The 18,979-nt window shown below is 41.6% G+C and overlaps 1 protein-coding gene across 1 annotated transcript in view; it reads left to right on the top strand.

Annotated features, from left to right (window-relative positions):
* The first annotated feature begins 5,945 nt into the window (after positions 1–5,945).
* tsc22d2 (TSC22 domain family 2) overlaps positions 5,946–18,979 on the top strand; it is a 36,756-nt gene continuing 23,722 nt past the window's right edge. The window contains exon 1 of the mRNA XM_084355052.1: positions 5,946–8,178. Coding sequence (XP_084211178.1) covers positions 6,632–8,178 — 1,547 coding nt within the window. The 5' untranslated portion in view covers positions 5,946–6,631. The remainder of the gene's footprint in view (positions 8,179–18,979) is intronic.

Consider the following 18,979-nt stretch of genomic DNA (forward strand, 5'->3'; position numbering starts at 1 on the left):
CCCTTCTTTTAGCAAGTGCTGAGTGATGTTTGGTCAGTCTGTTTGTTGATCGTGCACTCTCGGACCCCGCAGTGCTTTGCTAAAGGCCAGAGGTCTCCCAGGTTGGGCTGCTGAAAGTGACCGCTGGCCTGGACCCCGGGCCCCAAAATACAGCGGTACAACACTGGTCTTGTTGCTGTGGTGGTACACTGAAAGTTGACCCAGCATGGTGGACTGTGTCACGCCGCAGCAGCACAGCCTGGTAGTCTTCACCCTCAGACCAGAGTAAATAAACACAACCAGCTACACAAACACTTTGGCTGGGGCTGGGAAAGCCCACGCACGGCCCGCTACTAAAGCAGGGCGTCTAAGTATAGAGGGGGCTGTTGGAGCTGATGTCGCAACATTGTTTTTTGAGGGAGTTGTTTCCAGATCCATTTAGAGAGGAGTAGGTAGTAATGTTTGCCTAATAAAAATCAAATCTCAACTTGAAACATTTTAAAGGGCACTGCTATGTGAGATCTACTTTTTTCAACATTGTTTAACTGTTTTACCTTAAACTAACAGCTTCAGAATCACGCTGATGGTACAGTGTCTTGTAACAGGGTGAATGGTGTCTCTGTCTCAGCCACTCTGCCCCCCTATCACTTGTTTCTGCACCATGTTACTTCAGCGTGAGGGTAGGATCACAGCGTTACATACATGTTTACTTCATTATACAAGTTTTCAACACATAACATCGTCATGATGTCATGAGTTTTGTTTGTAGTTAGCACCTACATTAAATCTGACAAATTGTTACAGACCTGGGATTTGCAGTTACGACAGCGGTGACAGCACCAAATAACACAAAATGCTGATTTTTACATTATGCTGCTACTTTTCCACTGCCAACACATCCTCATATCAAAACGATTGAAAATGTTGTTCCAGCAACTTCCAAAACGACATATATCACCGTTCACAGAGCAACATGACCGTTGTGGGGTACCAGTGAAAGGTGTACCTGACCCCCGTCAAATGGTGGCAATTTGGTCAGGTTTACATAAGAAAACGACTTTGTTACTTTGAGGAAAGCATCGTAGGTTGGGTTAAAATAATTTTACTTCTGTAACTTCAGTTACAAATAAACATAGGTTAAGTAAGTCTGATGTTACCTCACAACATTAGCCCAGTTTCGCACTGGACATGAACAGTGGTCTCCTGAATCAAAGGCCTGTGCTTATTTTTCTTGACCATCCATCCCTGAACTCCTCCCCATACATGCCGATAGAGGGTACGGCCTAACAAGAAATGTAAATATGGGTGGTCATAAGCTACTTTCAATTCTTTTCAGGGTTAGTTTGGATCTGAAGTTTTGTTGAGTTGTGTCCTTACATTATCTGAAACATTTAGAGCAATGTTCAACCCCGAAAAATCCATAACTTTACTAAAGATAACGCTGCATGTCATTTGATCGCCTGTTGCTATCACTTCTGGGAGACGGTCAGAAAACGTGACTAAACTTAACATGAATAAAACTTCAACCCGTCTGTGAACATGTCTGTCTGAGTCATGTATAGATTTTCATCAGCAATCGTTGTTCAACAACTCCCATGAACCCACCACATCACGTCACCAAAGTCACACAACAACACAAACAAACGATAAGTGATCGAGGCAGTGGTAGAGCTGCGGCTCCTGTGCTCTGCAAGATAAAATCACTGTTTTTGTCAATGGAGTCTGGTGGCATTGAAGAGAGCAATATAACAGCTGTTTCTAGTTAAATGAATATGATTTTCCTCTTTAACAAAAAGCTGTCTGTAAGGATCCTTTCGATAATTGTCAGTCGGAAGGGCTTTAAGTGGATATACTTTTACAGGTGTCGTTGCCCTCAAGGATTACACTGCAGCCATTGCAGCCTGTTTTGCGAGGACTGAAGCAATTCAAAAAGTTTTATTTTTGAATCTATTAGTCATTTACACAACAAAGGTTATCAAATACCAGAATTACCCTTTAAGTTATATATTTTTTTACATTGTGTCTGTTGTGCCACCGCTTAAAAATACAGAAGGAATAAAAAATAAAATGGTGTGTTTTACTACTGTGTCAACTGAGTTGTTTTCCATCTCCTCTGTGTTATCTGAGGACTCATGAAATTGTTTTTGTCAGACAGACCTTGTGAGTCGGCACTCGGACATTATGTAACTGTGTAATTCAATGATTAGTCAGTCGTGTCAGGGGAATAATACAGAAAAGCTATTTTCAACCTCACTCTTTACAACCCGTGTAGTGAAACTTTATGAAACTACAACAGTTTGTGGTATTGCCCTTTCTCACACACATAGTTACATAGTTTTTAAGATCAATAAAACTTTTTTAAAAAATGAAAGAATGAGAAAGTGAACTGTTGGTTTAAGTGACGAGGCTGAGAGGACACAGTTTGGTCCCTGGAGTCTCTTATCCTGACAGACTGTCCTTGAGAAATAAACTAAACTTAGCGCTTTCAACTGTAGCTCTACACTGCGGTATTAGAGGGTCTAAAGTTGAAGCACGTTGTACAAATTGTACTCCTATGCGGAAAATCGGGATTTTGGGCTCTCAAAATAAATATATTTGACTGTGTTGTATTCAGAATCAGGCTACACTGTTCACCATCAACTGTGGCTGTGAAAGCTCAAAATGAACCGGAGATGTTTTTCAGGGTGAAGTTCTTTAAAATGGATGCCTTCAGTTTTACTTTGATTAGTGAAGGTTGGACTTTGTATGGAACAACTTTGAAGTCTTTATATTTCCATTTTCTGCTTCTGCTCCAATACATTTATTCGACAGCTATTATCACCCATTTTTGCAGATTTTTACACACAAAAAGTTTTTAAATTATAACATAAAATATAACTGTATTTATCCCAAGGGAAATTGTTGTTGCAGCTGCCGTGCAACAGTTTAAATATAAGAAAATGAACAAAATATGAGATCAATTTCTATAAAAATAAACTGCATTATCAGATTGCCTCTGTGAGGTTAATGTGTCAGAAATGAAATTACTCAATAATTATTTTAAAATGTGATAATAATAGGACATTGACCACATCCAGGGCTAAATAATGAATACTTACTACTGTATATCAAAGTAAGATTTTATGCAGGTTTTTACTTAATAGAGTAGTTTTTACATTGTGCTTTTGCTACTTTTACTCAAGTAAAAACCTGAATGTTTCTTCCACCAAATTTGGATTTGAATATAAAAGAAACCTCCCAAAACTCCATGTGTGTGTTACAATTTCGATTTTACATTTGATTTCCTTCATAAGATGAGAGCTGTCAGGAAATGTGTGGAGAGATATGACACAAAATGCCTCAGCTACCCTTTAACAGGGTACTTTTGCAATTATATGGTCTTTAACCCCAAGATCACCAGGATGTTCCACAGTGTAATGTTTTCTGAAATTTCAGATCTGTGGCTGAATCACTTCTGGCACTGGCTCTCTCTCTCCACTTTATTTTCACATGAAAATATGTCACGTTTTTTCGGTCAAACGAGTCAGAAAACAAACTGTTCTGGGGAGAGGTGAAAACCATGATCAGCGTTGACGTCATTCACAGGACACCATGACACATATTTTTCTTTGTATCATGTGTTGATCTTGTGACAAACTGTCCTGCAGTCAAGCACTGGCCTTTGATGGCCTTTATTGAAGCAATGAGCTCCAGTCATAAGTTCGTTACTAATGAGTCACCATCAGGGCATAAAGTCATTAATACAGTGTGGGTGTGTCCTAGAGTGTCTAGGTAAATGCAGTATTTGTTAAAAATAAACTTTTATTCAAAGGTCTCATCAGATTAATTGATGATGTGAAGTCCAAATCATTTAAATCTCTGTGGGTCGATCACACCCTAAATGTTTTTAAAGAGATTGAAGTGAGTCATTGTGGTTATACTGTATGAATGAACGTTTGTATTGTGCAATCGTTAAGGTAACGCCTTCTGACACCTCATATCAAGGGTATGTTGATAGACCAACTTCCTTAACTTTTATTTCATTTGTCATTTCTGTCCATAATGTGACTATATCTGTCCTTTTATCCGTCCACTGCACTGCTTCAGTGTGTGTTTGCATTATTAAGCAATAGTGATGGTACAAGACAAGTATAGTGTGACGATAAATCTTTTTTTATCTTTCCAAAGCAGGACTAGGGGTTAAAAGTCAAGTAACAAATTCAATTGAAGGAAGGTAGAGTAATCATACAGCTTGAGTCTTTGGAGCAAGTCAAACTAGATCTATGGAGGATGTACATTTATGGTATGTACATTGTCCTCTAGTAAGAAAAAACACATGCAAGAATGAAAGTCTACACTGAAGAGAGAAATGCAGTGCAAATTCTACCAAAACATTGACAAGAGTATATTTCTCCTAATGATTGAATGTGTTTGTTTTGTGCTAAACCTTTAGGGGTCACCATAGTCATGGGCCATATGTATGAAGTATTTCCTGCTTCCTGGACATGACTGGATGTGAACACTGGCCACCAGCCAAATACCAGTATGTTATACTGGAGATTATGTCTGTGTCGCTGGAATGGAAGATGACAAGCCTGAGCTGAACCAGTGCTTTCTTTAATATGACTGGTCCGACAGGTGAAATCCTTAATTTACTTGGCTCAGCGATCAAACGTTTGTTAATGTCTTCCCACCCCGATGCTGGTGACTAACAAGTAAGCAGATGAAAGGTGAAGTTGACTTTCACACAAGGGTCGTTAAATCTGTTTTGACATGGCAGAAAATTAATGTGAACGCTTTAGGCATTTCAAGTTTAAACATCAGATTGTTATTTTGTTTTTATTATATCAACAACAATTTGAGATGATTTTTCCGGTTTCATATGATTAGGCTCATGATTTTAGTTTGAGTCTAGTCCATTTATTTTTTTAAGTTCATTTAGCCTAACTTATTATAAATTATGGTTAAATTAAAGAAAACCTATAATGCTTTTTGTTTTGTCCTTTGCCACAGTGGTTTTTCTAATAGGTTCTTGTGCATGTAAAAGATCTCTCGCACAGAAAACGCTGCTCCAGGAATACCTGGTCAGCAGCAGTATTGATATAAATTAATCAATCTAAAAGATGTAAAGTTAGAGTTAAAATAATTTGTAACTAAAGTCAGCCTGTGAAGACGGACCAGTGAGCAGATCTATCTATCTATCTATCTATCTATCTATCTATCTATCTATCTATCTATCTATCATCATTGCACAATCACACACCAACATGGTCATTAATTAAGATCAATCATTCATAATCATGACTGTCATCCCCGTTAGGCAGCATTATGCCAGCTAAGCTGTGTCTGGATGGAGGCTCTAAGATTTCCCGGAGATGAATGATTCATTCAGAAACAACGCATGTCTTGACTCATTTGATTTGAATCACAGGCGACTTCTGGCCGCGATTTTGAAGAGTGACTGTCTCAGACTTTAATCCCGGATAGCAAATGAATTTAACGACAGAGATCAGTTAAAAAGATAAAAACGATACTTCCAAAATAATTCGCTCTGTCATGCAAGTTTAGACGATTGAAAAAGGGCGATGTTAGACACGATGGTTGTAATAAAAGCAGCCGTAAATATACATGTTTACTCCTTAAAATGTATTTGTAATCCGTGAGGTTATCCGAAAGACAATCAGTACATTTTAAACCCTAAATCACCCCAAAAACGAACATCTGTCGACTGTAGGACAACTCTCTCTGCCGTTTCCACCGGGTGGGACGTCAGCCGGAAGTGACGTCGGGGACAGACATACGTTTCAGCGGTGTAAAAATTAATTTAGCTTTATTTGACATTTTTAAACAGCCACAAAACTTCACAAACAATTAAAAAAAGTCTGTGGTGCCGTCGATGTGTAAATATAATTTTTGGGATGACAAAAAAATAGTTTGACCTCCATACCCAGGATGCACTTCGCTCTTCTTGCCATCTTGTCGAGTGGTTGGGGTAGAAGAGCGGCAGCCAGGAGTTAGCAGCCTGTTAGCATACTGCCTCTGTAGTAAAGTGGTTATCTGTCAGCTAGCTGCTAGTAGCAGCTGCCAAAAGTGAGCTGTCCACACGGAGAGAGCCAAAACTTCACCGACTTTGAGACGTTTTCTCTGTCCACCGCTGGATTATTTGTTCTTTTTGACAAGCAAATGGATTTGTTTACATCATGATATCGCACACGCTGGTACCCAGGTATGGAAAACTAGCTAACATCAGCTAACTCAGCTAGTCGGCGAGAAATACATATATAGCTGAGAGAGAAGAGTGGGCTGCGAGACCGGGCCCGCCTCAGACTAAAGTACCGGTGGCAGCTGCTGAACAAGAACTTTGACAAGGGCCTGTTTGCAACTCCGCTGCCGGGACACAAGGAAGGCCGACTGGGTGTCAGAGAGGCCGGAGAAGGAGAGCAGCAGTCGCCTGTGTGCTGTGAGTGGACACCGCGGAACATTTCGGGACTTTCGCAGGGTCTGGCTCCGCTTGTGACACTTTTCTCCGACAAGAGAGAGGAAGAGGAACGGTATGGAAATGACCTGTGACGGTACGTGTCTGTGTCATATCCCTCAGCTGTGAATTACTTCAGACATTAGTCCAGCACTTCGTTTCATCTGGGAGCAGACAGACTTGACGCAGATAGTCAACATGTCGAAAATGCCAGCGAAGAAGAAAAGTTGCTTCCAGATCACGAGTGTAACGCAGGCTCAGGTGGCGGCCAGCAGCATCACCGACGAAACCGAGAGCCTGGACGATCCGGACGAGTCCCGGACAGAGGACGTGTCGTCGGAAATATTTGATGTTTCTCGGGCCGACATGGGGGTGTGTGAGAGGAGTTCATCCGAGGAAACTCTTAACAACGTAGGAGAGCCTCAGGAGGGCCAGCCGCCGACCACAGGTCCTGTCAACGGGGGACTTTCTTACAAAAGTATAGGCACTGGTCGTGTCACCCCACATAATTTAGTAGGAAGTGTGCCTGTGCCAGCTACAGCTCAGTCCTTTGTTCCAAACTCAGCCACCCATCCATCTACAGTCATCAATTCAGCCCCTGCTGTCACTGTCTCTACCAGTGTGGCTCACACTGCCCCTGTGAGCACCAGCTGTAGTTCCCGTTTCAGGGTCATTAAACTTGACCATGGTACTGGAGAGCCCTTCAGACGGGGCAGGTGGACATGCACTGAGTTCTATGAGCGAGATTCAGATTCAAATGTTAATCGAACTGTGGATAGCATAAAGCCAACTGTAACCCTCGATCACAGTATAGACAGGGACAGTGGGCTTGGGGCCACTATTAACTCTGTGGTCACTAGCAGTGCACAGGCTTTGGAGAACACCGGGGACAGTGGTTACTCCATCGGGCACCTCGCCCACCCCCACCCATCAGAGCCTCTGCAGCAAGGCTACAGCTTGGCTTCTCAGATAGGGAGCGGTGCAAGTGCCTTCCAGCCCACAGGGTATACATCTACAGCATCACAGCAGCCACAACAGGCTCAAGTCAATATGCAGCCTGGTGCTCCCCAAACCTTCCTCTCTAACAGCCTCAATGGTGTGCACCAAGGTGCCATGCAGCAGAAGTCTCCCATTATGCCTCCTGCCATGCAGGTCCAGCAGTTTGCCTATTCGACTCATCCCACTGGCCTCTCAGCGGGTCAGCCGGACTATCGACAGCAGCACTTTGGCTCAAATACTCAGAACCTTCCCATGTCGACCCTCCCTGTGGGGCCTCCATCCAGCCAGGTACCCTCGTCTCTAATCACCAGTGCTGGTGCAGGAGCCCACCGGTTGGGTGTAGAAGCAGGCTCAGTACAGGCCCTCCTCCTACAAGTGGGCAATGCAGCAGCCATGGCTCCCATGCTTATAGGAAGTGGCCAACAGCCTCATGTCAGCCAGACGCAGCCTTCAGGAGGGATACCCACCAACTCCCACAGCGGTGTCCAGAATGCGGCTGCCACAATCGGAGGACTTGTCCAGCCCCAGGGAGCCCACGGAGGAGCCACAACAGGCCTTCCCTCTGGCTTCAGTATCCAGGCAGAAGATAGTAGGCAGAAGTCTGATGTCCTACCTCAGTCCAGTGCCGTTATGGTGCCAGGGAAAGATGGTGTAAAACCTTTTATCGGTGAAGGCCTCAACCTGCCCACTCCTGCTGTCAACAGCCTGTTTGGCATCCAAATAACCATGAATGTGGATGATGACAGGTAAGAGAGTATAATGCAAAAGAGCTTGTGCGAAAGGAATTCACATCTATAAATATTGTTTACTTCTTTTTTGTTCAGCTGTGTGCCATCAGTGATGCAATATTACACTGTGGATATCAGTTTGCCCGAGTCTAAGGGGTAAAAAGCTACCTGGACCAGCAGTGATAGATTGTTGGAGGTAGTAAGTGTGTATCTGGAAGTTTGCCCTCATATTAAACATTCTTGTTACATTCTACAGCAGTGTGGTCATACTCCAAACTCTGAAGAATGTCTCTCTCTTCACTAGCGTCAAAATTAGGCACGCTATAACTACAAGTCTTTAGTTGTACTTAAAGAACAATAAAACAAAACACACATTTTACTTCTGTTTGTAAGTCTAAAGCTGTAGACTGGGAAGAAGGAGGCATTAGAAGTGTAGTGAGCCAATGAAATTTGGCTGCGACAGGAAGAATACTCTGCCTTTTTCATTAATAGCCAACCCACAAAACCCTGGATAGTGTTGCCTGTTTAGACACCCACAGCCCCCTCCCTCAAGCTTCCATTCAACCATACAGGCTGTTTGGGTTTAGGGGGCGTTAACAAGCACTTAGATATGTTACAACACACACAGTAGCTGTGTTTTGTAGCTGAGAAGTGAATAACTCTCCAAACGTAGGCAGTGAGTTTTATTCCCCTGTCTGCCTTGGAGAGACAGTGATCTCAGACTTAAAACTTTAAAGCTTGTAAATACCGACTCTTCCCATACCTACTCACTCTACTCCTGTAATGTACATACTGTAGCTATTTTTAGGGTTTGTCAGACGGCCCTCAACACACTCTTCGCCATTCCAAGCAAGCAGTTGGAGAGGTGATGTTTGACCCAGATGAGAGCTGGAGTCCACCCACACACACGTGCAGAGTCTGTCCTGTATTTATGTAGGCCTCAGTGTTTATCAGTGTGCTCTTGTTCTGTTCTTCAGTGCTTATTATGAATGACACAGCCAGGAGGAGGAGGTGCGTGTGTGTGTGTGTGTTTTAAGAGGTTGAGGTCTGATTTTTATTGCTCATAGTCCAGATATTCCAGAAGCTTATCGTTGTTTACAGACAGACTTTATCCCAGCAGCATCACTAATGTGCCGAGGGCAGAAACAGTGTTGCGTTGTGTGTCCCTGATTTCATCAGAGGAACAGCCAGTGCCCGTTTTCTAGCCATTTCTGTGTGTATGTGTGTGTGTGAGAGAGAGGAGTGACATCAGTGGCTGTCTGCGTAGCTATGGTGATGGTGGCAGCAGGACAGGACGTGTCAGGGAGGTGAAGAGGACAGACAGACGGGTGCACAGACACACACCTGTGGAAATGATAGCAGGCATTAATGCCACTGTGTCTCTGGCAACGATGACATGACCAGACTGAATCAGCAGTACGATGTCTGCCTTCTTCGACTGTGGCTCTCAGACTCCTTGTTAGACCTGCCGATGTCCATGTTGACACATCATCTTTAGGAAGTGCTGACTTGTTCCTGACCTGTAAGGGGTTTAAGCTCCTTCTTGGTTCTTGCTTGCTCAGTTTTTCATGAGACTGTAAATTGTAGAGACTTGAAACTGCACTCTTGTCATCAGAGCTGCAATGATTCATTGATTAATTTTCAACTATTAAATTAATCGCCAACTATTTTGACAATCGATTGGTATCTTAAAAAGAAGTCAAGCTTCTCTGACTCCAGCTTCTTGATCATTTTCTGATTTCTTCACTCTTTTATTACAAAACAAGACTTTGTGAAACACTCAGAAAATAGTCATAATTTTCTGAGATTTTATACAGGAAAAAACTAATCAATTACTTGAGAAAATGATCAACAGATTAATCAACCGTGAAAATAATCATTACTAGCATAAGATTAAAACAAAGCTTTGTGAAATGCGGGCTCACTTTGCCACAAAGGACAGCTATAATTAAAGTGCATGTTAAGTCCTTTTAAATTAGATGCAACTCCCACATTGGTTAGTCTTTATAAATGTTTTGGAGCCAGTTTCCATAATGTTTTTTTTTTGTTGTTCAGTTTGCAACAAAATTGCTACATAGCCCCTTCAGTCACACTTTATAACATTTTTACAGCTAAGTAAGATAGAAAATCTTCACTAAATCCACCACTTAAGATTACTAAATGGCTATATCTTATTTAACATAGTCAATAGGAGACACTGCATAAACATGGTATTTTCCAAGGTTGGTGCATTTTCAATTTGTGTCCTACACGGTGTGGGCTGCGATGTCATAACTGTACAAGTTTCTCTAGAAAGGCAGTTCATGTGTGCCAAATTTCATGGAATTTCAATATGACATTTCAAAAAATGTAAAGGCCTAATCTGACACAGTGCCAGAACCAAAACTAGGTTGACAGATTCAGCCATCCAAGCTTTAAAATTGTTCCATGGGAAAAGAGTTTCTGTCATTTTGAATGTTGCTGAAAACATTCCTGATGGTTTTGCTTTGAACAACGCACCAGGAAGCTTAGCAAATATAAACGTATAAAGCGTATTCCGACGGTGAACCATAGAAATCACAAACGTGTACGTAGGTTGTATCCCTTTTAGGTAGTTTTAACTAAACTTAGTCTTTTAATCTACAATGAAAAATGCTTAAAGAAAACTGTTTCACTGATTCAGCCTGGATAAGCCCACCTCTTATACACTTTTCCTAAATAATGAGAATTGTGGCACTTTCTATATGGACCCTGCCTGCCTCACACATGCTGAATTTTGGTCAACCTCAAAACTTGTGCAGTTTTTAAATTAAGTTGTGGGGCCCAAAGGCAAGTTGGCAATCATAGGCATAATTTTAACTATCATCAGTTGTAATTAAAATGCCTTGTTAACTCATAACGTTCTTGTAAATCTCAGTAGGGACCAAAAGGAAGAAGAAAAAAAAAAAGACATATTTCAGGGAACACACCCCAGCATAACGGGACACATATTTTCAAACTTTTTCCTCTTGTCAGAGGTGCATTGTTCTGTGCACGAGCTCAGCCTTCATGAGGAATCTGCTCCAACTCTCATTGTTTGGTTCTGTTTTGAATTAGCGTGCATCACAAAAGTGGAACAAAGAATTGTGGGGGTGGAGTCGTGAGATTAGAATGATTTCCCCTCAGCTTGGACTGGTTAACATCTCTGCTCAGCATGCTGCATCTCTGCCAAAAAAAGTGATGAAGCTGCCCCCTGGGAGGAATCTGTTTCCTTCAATAGGGGCACTTGACCTTAAACTCAATTACTTCTTCCCAGGACAGACACACCCTCCCTCCCTCTTGTACTGTCTCAATTAGGGATGTTAATTATTAATCCACAATTAATTACATTTTCTCAAGCAGGAGAACAGTAGTAGCGTAATGGCACATGGGAGAGAAATGCAGTCTGATGGTTATTCTGGCACACAGTTCACTGTATATCATTACATTTTAAACAGAGGAGGAGCACAATAACTCACCTGAAGTCAAATTATTAATCTGATTGATGTGAATGAATTTGCAATTAGATTCATAAGGTCTGAACATCCCAAACATCTAAACTGATCACTTTCATCTTGCATGTTTTTGCTGGAAAGATTAATGATGAGCCATAGGAGGAATTTGTAATGTGTCCTCCTTTAGGCTACATGCTGAGTCATATTGCTCTTTTGATGCAGATCACACTGAGCACTGCTGGTGCACTCGGATATTATCATTATTAACCTTTTCCTCGCTGAATTTGTATGATGGTAAGAATCAGCTTTTAGTACACTGTCTTGCTTTCATTTGTCTCTTCCTCTGCTGGTTGAAGTGAGGCCAAAGGCCTGCACACTTCTCACCCTCCCTCAGCCTGACATTTGTAGGCGGCTGTTTTTCTTGAGTTTCACCATCCCAGTCTTACTGGAAAACTTTTTTACTGGCCTAAAAATGGTAGTTCCCTAAGAAGAATTGGTTATTTGTGACTTTTAACACTGTCAGTAATGTTGTAGCAATCTTGTATGGGTGATTAGAAGTTAGTTAAATGACCATAAGTGGGTCTGCACCTGCCAGCTTTTTCAAAAAGACCCCTCCTCTCTTTTGTAGATAGAGCCACATTCATACTTGAGAGTGACCCAGTTCAGCTACAGTGTGGTGTTGGCTGTTGAGTGGGTGCTACTGCATGAAATACAAGAGCCTGGGTGAAGATTATTGTTCACAGTCAGTATGAGGGATTTCAACCGAGCACCATCCAGTCACGAGTATGGTTTCATAAACTTAAGTTTTGTTTCCGGCAGATTAAAAGACTGCCGCGGTCTTATCAGCAAACAATCCGATGAACTTGGGCCAACAAAAGGAAAGTAAGCCAGACCTCCTCGACTTGTCTGATAGCCGACAGATGATGTCACCATGCAATTGTGGAAACTCAAATACTCACAAGATTAATTTCTCCTCACACACACTGAATGTCACATAAAGTTGTAATCTGATTGGAAGCTTTATGAAAGGTCAGCTGCAAAGTTGTGCGAGTTCAACTTGGTGGAAATTCTGAGTCTTCCAGTGCAGACACTCCTGCGGTTGTAAACACAATGGTTCCACTGGCGGAGACTGATTTTGTTGGTGTTCACAGGAAAAAGTGTCAGTCTTTGTTACTGTCAGTGGACTTTAAAGCAGTCTCCTTCTAATATACGTTAACACTGGATTGACTTGAAGCTTAGTTGGAGCTTAACTGGTATGCGGATGTTTAGCTGTTAATGTCTCTCAGCTGACTGTGTTGTGTCAGACTCAGAAAAATATTGTTTCACTCGTTAGCTGAGCAAGTGAATGGCCCTTTTGATATAAAGAAGAATCTTTGTATTTTACTCAAAATACTTCAACATGTGTATTCTGAGTTGAACAGTAGACATAACATTGGCATTGCATGATTTATTTGATAATATTGCTGCAAGTAGGGCTGCAACTAACAATTATTTTCATGATCATCACAATTCCCCAGAAGTGACATCTTCAGGTGGCGTCTTTTATCCAACTAACAGTCGAAAACACAAAGACTCTTCATAACAGCAGTTCTTTTACTGTTTTATCATTTTTATTTGTTTTGAAACAGTGAAGAGACACTTGTCTTTTGTTCAGTTGGATTAGTGTTGAATGCCGGAGAAATGAGCAGAGTTTTAACCCCCACTGCGGCTCATGGCTTTAAAAGCTGTGAAGGCACGTGTTTTACAAGCCTGGAGTGCAGTGAAATGTCAAAAGTTCATGCTGTTATTGACTGATATTTTAGTCTAAAAATGTGTGCTTGTTTTGGGTGGAAAGTTTTGTTACAACAGAACACAAAATGTATCTTTATTTAACTATACAAGAGCCTGTCTGCACTGAATGTTAGTCTGAATGTGCACATGTTCATTGCTTGTACTGTAACACCTAACCCTCCTGTTTACCTCTCTACCTCCTGTTTGACAGTTTAACACAAAAGGGGAGGGAGCTGACGACAGGGAGGGATGGAGGGACAGGTTTGGGATGGGGTGTGTGTGTTTGTGTGTTTGGGGGGTTGTAGTTTGGTTGCCACAGTGTCTGGAAACAAGGGAGCAGCTTATTTTCCACAGATAGCTGACCTGCCTGAACCTCCAGTGGACACATTCCAGGAGCCCTGAATGGCTGCGATTGTGGGATGTCCTGGGCTGCGGCCTGAGCAGACGGGTCTGCACCAGCTCTGTTTTTGGGCTGGATCACTGACCCGGCCCTTCTGTCTATATCCCTCTAATGTGGCTGCTCTGTCTCTGGCTCTTGTTTTTTTCAGTCCCCTGACAGACCTGTTTGCAGTCTCTCCCTCTCCTCTTCTAAACTGCTGATTACACTTCATCAAACTCTTCTCTTTGCTGTTAAAATTGGGGTGTACGTTTTAGTGTTGAGCAATCACCAGCATGTTTTTACAAGCCTAATTATTGACCTGGATCCTCCTGGACCCTCATAATGCAGAAAAAGACAACGCTTCTTTCTTGCACAGAGGCAGTGCAAAACTAACATCCTCATTTTGTAATAGCACAAGTGAATTGTGTTTGGTTTTAAAACATGTCAAGTTTGTTATATTTTTTCCCCCCTTTTTATAAATTCTCGAAGATCTGAAGAGGCCAGTGGTGTGAGGCAAAGTGGTTGACTAAGTTAGCATAGCAGGACCCACCCTGTTATCTCAGCAAGATGCGGTCAGGGGATCACTTCCAATTAGAGTGGACCTGCCAAAGCAAGTAAACAACCAGCTCCTGGCGGCCTACCATAGCTAACTCAGTTTGTACTGGAAGCAAGGCCATTGAATCAGCCACAGAGTATGTTGCTGGCTGTTCCAGGAATAAGGACAGTGTGTGCAAACTGTATGTGTTTGTTGTCTTTTCCCAAACGGTGTCAGTACAGAACAAGTTTGACACTATCTTTTAGGCTAGTTACAGCATGTGAAGTATGCGACGACTCATTTCTAACCCTCTGACCAAAGAGAGAACCTGTTGACAGGTCCTTGTTACCAGTCTGTGCTTTCTACATGGAGAAGGGGGGCTACGTTGAGCTGAGGGACTGTGTCATGTTCCAGTATCTTCTACTGGCGATGTTGGAGAATTGAGTCAATCAAGAACATAGTAAACAATACACACTGATTCCAGTTGTGTTTTCACAAGATTGACTTATGACAATTTTTCACCCAGATAACTGATCAGGGGCTGGTAACAAAATCAAACACAGACTTTTTTAAGCCTGGAACCAAGAGCCATGTTTCCATGCTATCAATGACTGACACCTGCTGACCAGTAGTACCAAGTAGAAAACAAAACTGCAAAACATTGCTAATGATTTGTGGTTTGCTGACAAAGGATTTAGTGATAAGAAGGGAAAGAGTTTTGAGAGAGTGCGCTTACCTGTTGGAAGTATACAGAACAGAAGACATTGTTGTTGTATCCTTGGCCTTTCTGGTGATTTAGCAAAAGCACGGAGTCCTGCCACATCAGGATGCCACAGCATTTCAGTTCTGCTTGGTTTGACAAGGTTCCTCTGTCAGCCATTTTGGTTTTTGTTTTGTTTTGTTTTACGAAGTCTTAATTTACCCAGAATTGATGGCATATTGGTGCCACTTAAGTTATCTGAACTATTGAATTGATTTAAATATATATTTTTGTGAGACTTGCCCTTGTAGAACTGCAACAATTAGTCAATTAATTGATAAGTTGATCAGCAGAAATTATTTTGTCATTAATATTTATATTAATAATTAGTTTTTAGCTCATTATTCAAGCAAAAATGCCAAGCATTCCCTTCTTCCAGCTTCACAGATGTGAGGTTTTGCTGCTTTTCCCTCTCATTGTGATAGTAAAGTAAGTATCTTTTGGATTTTGGGTCTGTTGGCCAGAAACAACAAGCAATTTGAAGACATCACTCTGGTGTGAAGGAAGTTGTGATGGTTATTTTTCATAGTTTTCTGACTTATTTTGGACAAAACAAAATCCACAAATCAAAGGTAGTAATGACCAGGGAATGACACTCAACAATAAACTGTCTTTCTCAAGAATTGCCTTCCCTACCTTAAATCGATGATGACAATAATTATTTGCATACTGAGTGCTTACCATGAAAAACAGTGATGCATGTTATTTTCATACCACAGCAACAGCAGCTTGTTAAATGGCTCTTCACTACATATCTTACAAAGTTCTCCCACAAGCACCTGTTGCCTGCAGCTCTTCCTTTAACTTGCTCACTCATGCTGTTTTCTTGTGACATTGACATATTTGTACTGATCTTGCTTCTGACGTAAAACAGCAGCATCCACTTTACAAGGGACAGTGACCTGTTCAAGGACCTTAATCTGTTTGAACTTTCTGTCAATGAGATATTTAAATATATTTAAAATAAAACCCCTCTTGACAACGGTCTTGCTTCAGCCTTCTCAGAAGCATGTCACATATTTCCGATTTTGTTGTCTCGTACCCTGGTGGTTTACAGTAAAGTCAGATATTCTGATACAAAATAGGGGAAGTGAGAGAGAGAGGAAAGTTCATAGTCTATTTAGGGGACTGTTTCTTTGCAAGCGTCAGGTACAATTTCTGGACAACCGCTGGGCAGAACTGGCCACATCTCAGACTTTCTCTTTTCTTGTTGACTCTCCGATATGTCATCAATACAATCAATAATGAAATAATCAATAAAGCTGACCATAGAGTTTACTCTTGAGGCATGGAGGAGAAGATTGCTTTTCAGCTCTAAATAAGCTAACCAGTTACTGTAGAAAATGTGGAGCTGTCTGTCGCAGCCCTTCAGTCTCCCAGAGTGGGAAGCAAGGCCTGAACAACAGGGTTTCAGTGCATAGAGCCCCCCGGAGCCTGACATGACTGAATAGTGAGTAATGAGGATGTGTGGAAAGCATGGCAGGCAGCTGCATTTGAGTCATCTATCCTCTCTCCGTGCTCTCGCTCACTTTCAATGGGTGTCGTCGACTGATCTGGCTCACTGGTGCCTGTGACTGTTCATCTGTTCTTCAGTCCTGTGTGTGTGTGTGTGTGTGTGTGTGTGTGTGTGTGTGTGTGTGTGTGTGTGTGTGTGTGTGTGTGTGTGTGTGTGTGTGTGTGTGTGTGTGTGTGTGTGTGTGTGTGTGTGTGTGTGTGTGTGTGTGTGTGTGTGTGTGTGTGTGGTGTGTGTGTGTGTCACAGTGACATTGTGGGTTTGGCTGAAGAGAGTTAAAGAGAGGCTTCAAGTTGAAGAACAGTTCTCATGTTTGGCTTCCTCTCAGCGTCTCCAGAGTCTGTGAGCTTTTTATTCCTCAATCACTGCCTGCGTTGTTTTTTCTAATTTGTCCCAAACTTTTTCCAAAGGGTTTGTCTGTGGGTAAGTCCCCACACAGTGAGACAAATCACTTCTTGGATGAACAACATAACTTAAGCAGATCTGGCCTGGCCTGTTTTGGCTTAAAGAAAATAAAAGGCTAAGATTTGTCAGTTATGATCAAATGTTCATTTTTGAATTCAGTGTTTACTGTTTTATGTTTATGGAAGCCACATTTCTCCACTGAACAGCTCTCTCTATTGAGAAGCCAAGGCTAGGTGGAAACCATTTTCCAAACTAACGTTAGCTACTGTTGCTCTCTGCTAGCAGAGCGGAGAGAGGCTCTGAGACGAGGCATGTGATTGTCAACTGTTTTGTTGTCGCAGAGAGTCCTTCACAAAGAAATCCACAGTCCAGCAGCATTAAACAACTCAAAACAAATCGTTCACAGGATCAAATAGGCAACTGAGAGAGACAGGGAAGGTATCATTTTTTTACCTTAAGAAAAATCCCATAACGATATATCATCCATTATCAATTTTTAACTTAAACACATAGCATATACTAGCATATAGAAATTTGATTATTAAAGAATTATGAGCTGGATGTACACTGTCTAGGACAGTGTACTGTGTACAGACATTGCTCTCTATATCTGTAATAGAGACGATGTTTCTACATTACCTCAATCATATCTTTGCCATGTCTATATTGATAACCCTTGTTATTAATTGGTTGACTTTTTTAAAAAGTTTTGCTTATAAAACTAATAGTTGTGGTATCCTAGCAAAACTTAAATCATTTCAGTCATCATCAGTCATTTCACTGATGGAGAATATATTGGTCTAATGTGTCAGAAGGGCAGAAATGAAAGAAGATTTTCATTAGTGATTAATCTTGCAGTTATCTTTTTGATTAAAGTAAAAAATGTAATCACAACCTCCTAAAGTCCAAGGCGATGTTTTCAGATTACCAAAAGTCCCAAACTAATTTCTCTGCCTTACTGTCTTGCAGCAAATCCTCCCAATTTAGAAGCTGGAGCTGGAGATAGTTTGGCTTTTTGCTTTAAACAATGTATTGATAATACATTAGGTATCAATATCAATACGCTTATGGATTTATAGAGAAGATCCCAACAAGTAAGCAATCACGAGCACAGCCTGCTCTAAAGGCCAACTTGGGTCATATCAGTTCTGCAAGTTGAATCTAACATCCATGCAGACACTGCAAATTCTTCAGTGTGCTTTTTTTTCTGCCTTCAGTTGAGAAAGGCGCAGGTTTAGTAAGAACCGAGGTTTCCTGCTTTGCTTTGATGTCCGCTTTCATATTCTGTCAAACGCTTCCGCCGTTGTCTTCTTCCTCTTCTTGTTCTCAAGTTGACTTCATCTCGAGTGTCTCCTCTCGTCAGCAGTGAACCACTCTCTGCCGCCCCCACCACCGCCACCACCACCACCACCACCTCCTCCTCTAATGTTTTACAATGAGCAGGCTTCTGCAAGGAAACGGACGTGAGTCATTGTGGCTAGGTAGACTGATAACGGTTTATTCACTCACTCGAAACGCCGGTGTCGAACAGATGACACCTTGGCTTGTTATCACTGAATCAGGTTGGATTTGTCAGTAGTGCCCAAACTTGTCCTCTTTTTCAAACAGTGGGGATCATCCAGATCATATAATTTATCTCCTAGCTACCAACAAATAACTTCCTGTAATTATGTTATTATATTTGTGTGTCTGTGTAACTACTACCGCTTAGAAAATGACCTGCCTTTTCATAACTCTTTGTTGAACTTATTGCGTCATGCTGTTGTGATTCATTCTCTGCTCACGCGAGTTATTCCGTAGAAATGCTGAAATGTATAAAAGCTTTAGTTGTCATTGTGAAAACCAGAAGCCTTTCTTCCTCTTGAAGCTTTCTAATCTGCTCTTTCAACATTTGTTGGTTCTCTTTTAGCCTTGTAAGAAGCAGTCATCATCGGCAGTGTTGACCTCCTGGTTAGCACTGTGGTGAGGTGTGATGACTGGTTCATTCGGAACTTTCACACCGTTG

This window comes from Pagrus pagrus (genome assembly GCF_965226575.1).
Source record: "Pagrus pagrus genome assembly, chromosome: 6".
NCBI classification, from domain to species: Eukaryota; Metazoa; Chordata; class Actinopteri; order Spariformes; family Sparidae; genus Pagrus; species Pagrus pagrus.